The 3,030-nt window shown below is 45.6% G+C and overlaps 1 protein-coding gene across 1 annotated transcript; it reads right to left on the bottom strand.

The window, feature by feature from the left end:
- Positions 1 to 265: 265 nt before the first annotated feature.
- EAE97_004794 (uncharacterized protein) lies at positions 266 to 2,072 on the bottom strand (the record flags this gene model as incomplete). Its single annotated transcript, XM_038875306.1, has 3 exons — positions 266 to 1,330; positions 1,389 to 1,414; positions 1,475 to 2,072. 3 exons carry the CDS (start codon positions 2,070 to 2,072, stop codon positions 266 to 268), a joined length of 1,689 nt encoding a protein of 562 aa, XP_038733663.1.
- Positions 2,073 to 3,030: the final 958 nt, after the last annotated feature.

The following is a 3,030-nucleotide window of genomic DNA, read 5'->3' as shown; positions in this document are numbered from 1 at the left end:
ATTGAATGTGTATAGTTGGGTCACTTATACAGGTTGATCATGGCCTCAAATGTTATGAAAATTTAAGTTAAGGGCAGAAATTGTTTGATATAAGAATACTGCTAATGCGCAAAGGCAAAATATATACGAATTGAAAAAGGAAGAATCAAGCTATAAGCGCGATAACCTTTTCGACTCCAACGAAATGCTACAGATACACCCACCCACTCTAATCACACACCCTTTCCATCTCTTGTACACCTCTTAGTATCACGCTAAGAGATATCTAGTAGACTGGCACCTTGAATGCATCGAAAGTGTAAGTCCAGCTGTCAATGGAAGCTTGGTCATACTCGCAAGATAAGGTTCCCTCGGCATCCCAGATAGGTCTCAATGGGTAGGCGCAAAGCTTTTGAACCTCTCCCTCAAAAGTACCGCTGCCAACAGTAGCGTTGAGTCTCTCTGGCTCAATACCGTTCTCAATCCAGTCGATCATGGTAGCCATGTTGTCGGCTGGGTAAGGGCCTGGTTGAAGAGTGTTGGTGCTGCAATGGGCGGCTCCTGGAATAAGAAAAAGCTTGTACCATTCCTTGAGGGAGGTGACACTGGCATTGAAATCTTGATTTGGGTACATGATGGAGCGGACTGAATCGTAATAGTGGACTGAAGAACCGGTTGGAATACTGTCGTCAGATTCTCCGTGGTAATGAATAAGCTTTCCTCCAGATTCTTGGAACTCAGTAAGGTCAGGGAGAGTAGTTTGTAAACTATCCATGTACATGACCATAGCCTCAGTCATCCATTCTTGGAGAGTATCCATGGTGACGCCGTCGAGCGAAGCAAGGTTGTCGAGATCAAGCTTTTGAATGAATTTGGTAACGAATTCACCTCCGGTGGAAGCAATATCATCACCCCATGTGCCGGTAGTGTTATCGTAGGAGCTGGTGGCATCTTGGAATGCACAAGCTGGTTGCCATGGGAGGTAGACACGTTGACCCTTTGAGTTGAACATGCCATCGTAGAGTTGAGCAGCGAGAGCAGCGCCTTCAGCAGAGACAGTCCCGTTTTGAGCAGGTGTAGAGACGGCGGATTGACCCATTTGTCTCTTTACCTTTTGACCGAATGCAAATCCAAGGGAGCTACTAGATGAGGCCTCGCAATAGTAAGGGGCGCCGATAGTGCTGTTAATGTTGAAGTTGAGCTTGCAAAGATCAGTTCGGGATACGACGCCGTCGGTACGTCCATCGAGAGGATCGCAAGCCTCGATTGTCATATTGACGATCTTGTCCATCTCACAAGTAGGTGGGAAGTAGTTCATCATGATCTCGGCAACGTTGGAGAATAAGTGGTTCTGAGAAAAATTAGTAATTGCCGCATATTAAGATTCATTACCTTTGGGTGTAACTTACAACTTGTTGTTGTCCATAACGGAAAGCTGGGGCACCAGTGATGACACCATCGTACTCAGAACCATAACGTTAAATTTGGGACATACCCTGACGCCCACCATCAGAGCATCCCTCGTAGTAAGTATAGAGCTTTGCGCTTGAGTTGCTGCCATAGAACAATGGAGTAATAGCCTTTCCAAGCTGAGTCATCTCACCAAGTGCCTGGTATGCGAACATGTAGATGCTATCCCAGTTAACAGAGCCATTTCCAGTCAAGACAACCTCATCAACAGTGGTACCACCAATAGCATCATAGCCGCCATCTGAGACACCCCCGACGGCACCATATGGTAGACCTGCGGTTGGGTCGGAGCCAAGAGCGTATCCACCTCCTCCACCAACATAGAAACGGTTCTTATAGACATCGGGGCTTGGGAAGTTGTACCAAACGACAACTTGATCTTTACCAGGGTGGGCATAAGTAACAGTTACGTTGCAATAGTCGTAAGCTACCGAGCTGACTGTGGAGTTGTAAACAGCGTTGGCAGTAACGGAAGATGAGATTGGGTTGATGCCGTTAAAGGTTCCGTTTGCTGGTAAAGCAGCTTGGACATTGGCGACAGTGCAAACATCTGCGAGGGAGGCACCCTTTGCTGTAGAGGCAGCAAGAGCTGCAACAGCTCCTGTTCGCATCGATTGACGCATGATTTGAATCGAAAAATCAAATAGAAAGAATGTCGTTGAAGTTGAATTATTAGTTCAGATCGTCGATTGGTAAGCGAATGAGAGGACTGAAACCTGATGATGAGGAGAAAATATTGTGAGGAGAGCTCTAAAGTCTTATAAAAGATTTGAGAAGAGATGGAAACGTTCGTCCCACCTCGTCGATCCCGAATTGACGTTCAGCATAGCATCAATGTCTAAATTAGATGTTATAAGCCACCATGGATCCTGGCACACGACGTGCAAATACGCAAGTCGCAGTGTTATTGCTTGCACCCTATGAGACGCGCAACCTCATTAGTCTAATTTTGGTTGCTTAACATTGTGGTAGAGCCATTTGATGGTCAAAGAGTAAGAAATGCCTTGGTCGTATCTCAAATACCGGTCAAGATCTTGTTAGCCAAGCTTACGTGCCGGCAGTGGAAGTGTGATGAAGCTAGGAAATTTGCGTAGACGCGTAACCTTAGTTTGATAGTAACCTTACTACGGAAAGTTTCCATCATGTCTCCATTGTATTTATCAGATTACTTTGACCGCTTTCTTAGCACGGAACTAAAATCGAAGTTCTTTGGGTAGAGCTTTACTAGAATGAGCTTAATAGAACAAAGGCGAAGACCGCGAGGCTGGAGCAGACGCAGAAGAGGACGTCAGAGGCACATTAGCCGTAGTGGCAATTGGTACTAAACACAAGTTTTAGCTCACGATCTATGACTTGTCATTTTTCGACTTTACGTAGCTCTGTCGACTAGACAATAAGGTTATTCCAGAAAGTCTCCCGTGGTGAGCCGTGGACGAGATTGAATGTAAGCGAGCAAGAATATTTGACATTGGTAGACCATTTTCAAGCTTCTTGGGGCTACGAAGATTCACTGTACTCATCCTGACTTCAATTGAAAGCCATCTTACTTGCGCATGCTGTCGGGTTTGTGGAACTTAGCTT

The sequence above is a fragment of the Botrytis byssoidea genome, assembly GCF_014898295.1.
Source record: "Botrytis byssoidea strain MUCL 94 chromosome Unknown BBYS_008, whole genome shotgun sequence".
NCBI classification, from domain to species: domain Eukaryota; kingdom Fungi; phylum Ascomycota; class Leotiomycetes; order Helotiales; family Sclerotiniaceae; genus Botrytis; species Botrytis byssoidea.
This window is presented reverse-complemented; position numbering and strand designations above follow the sequence as displayed.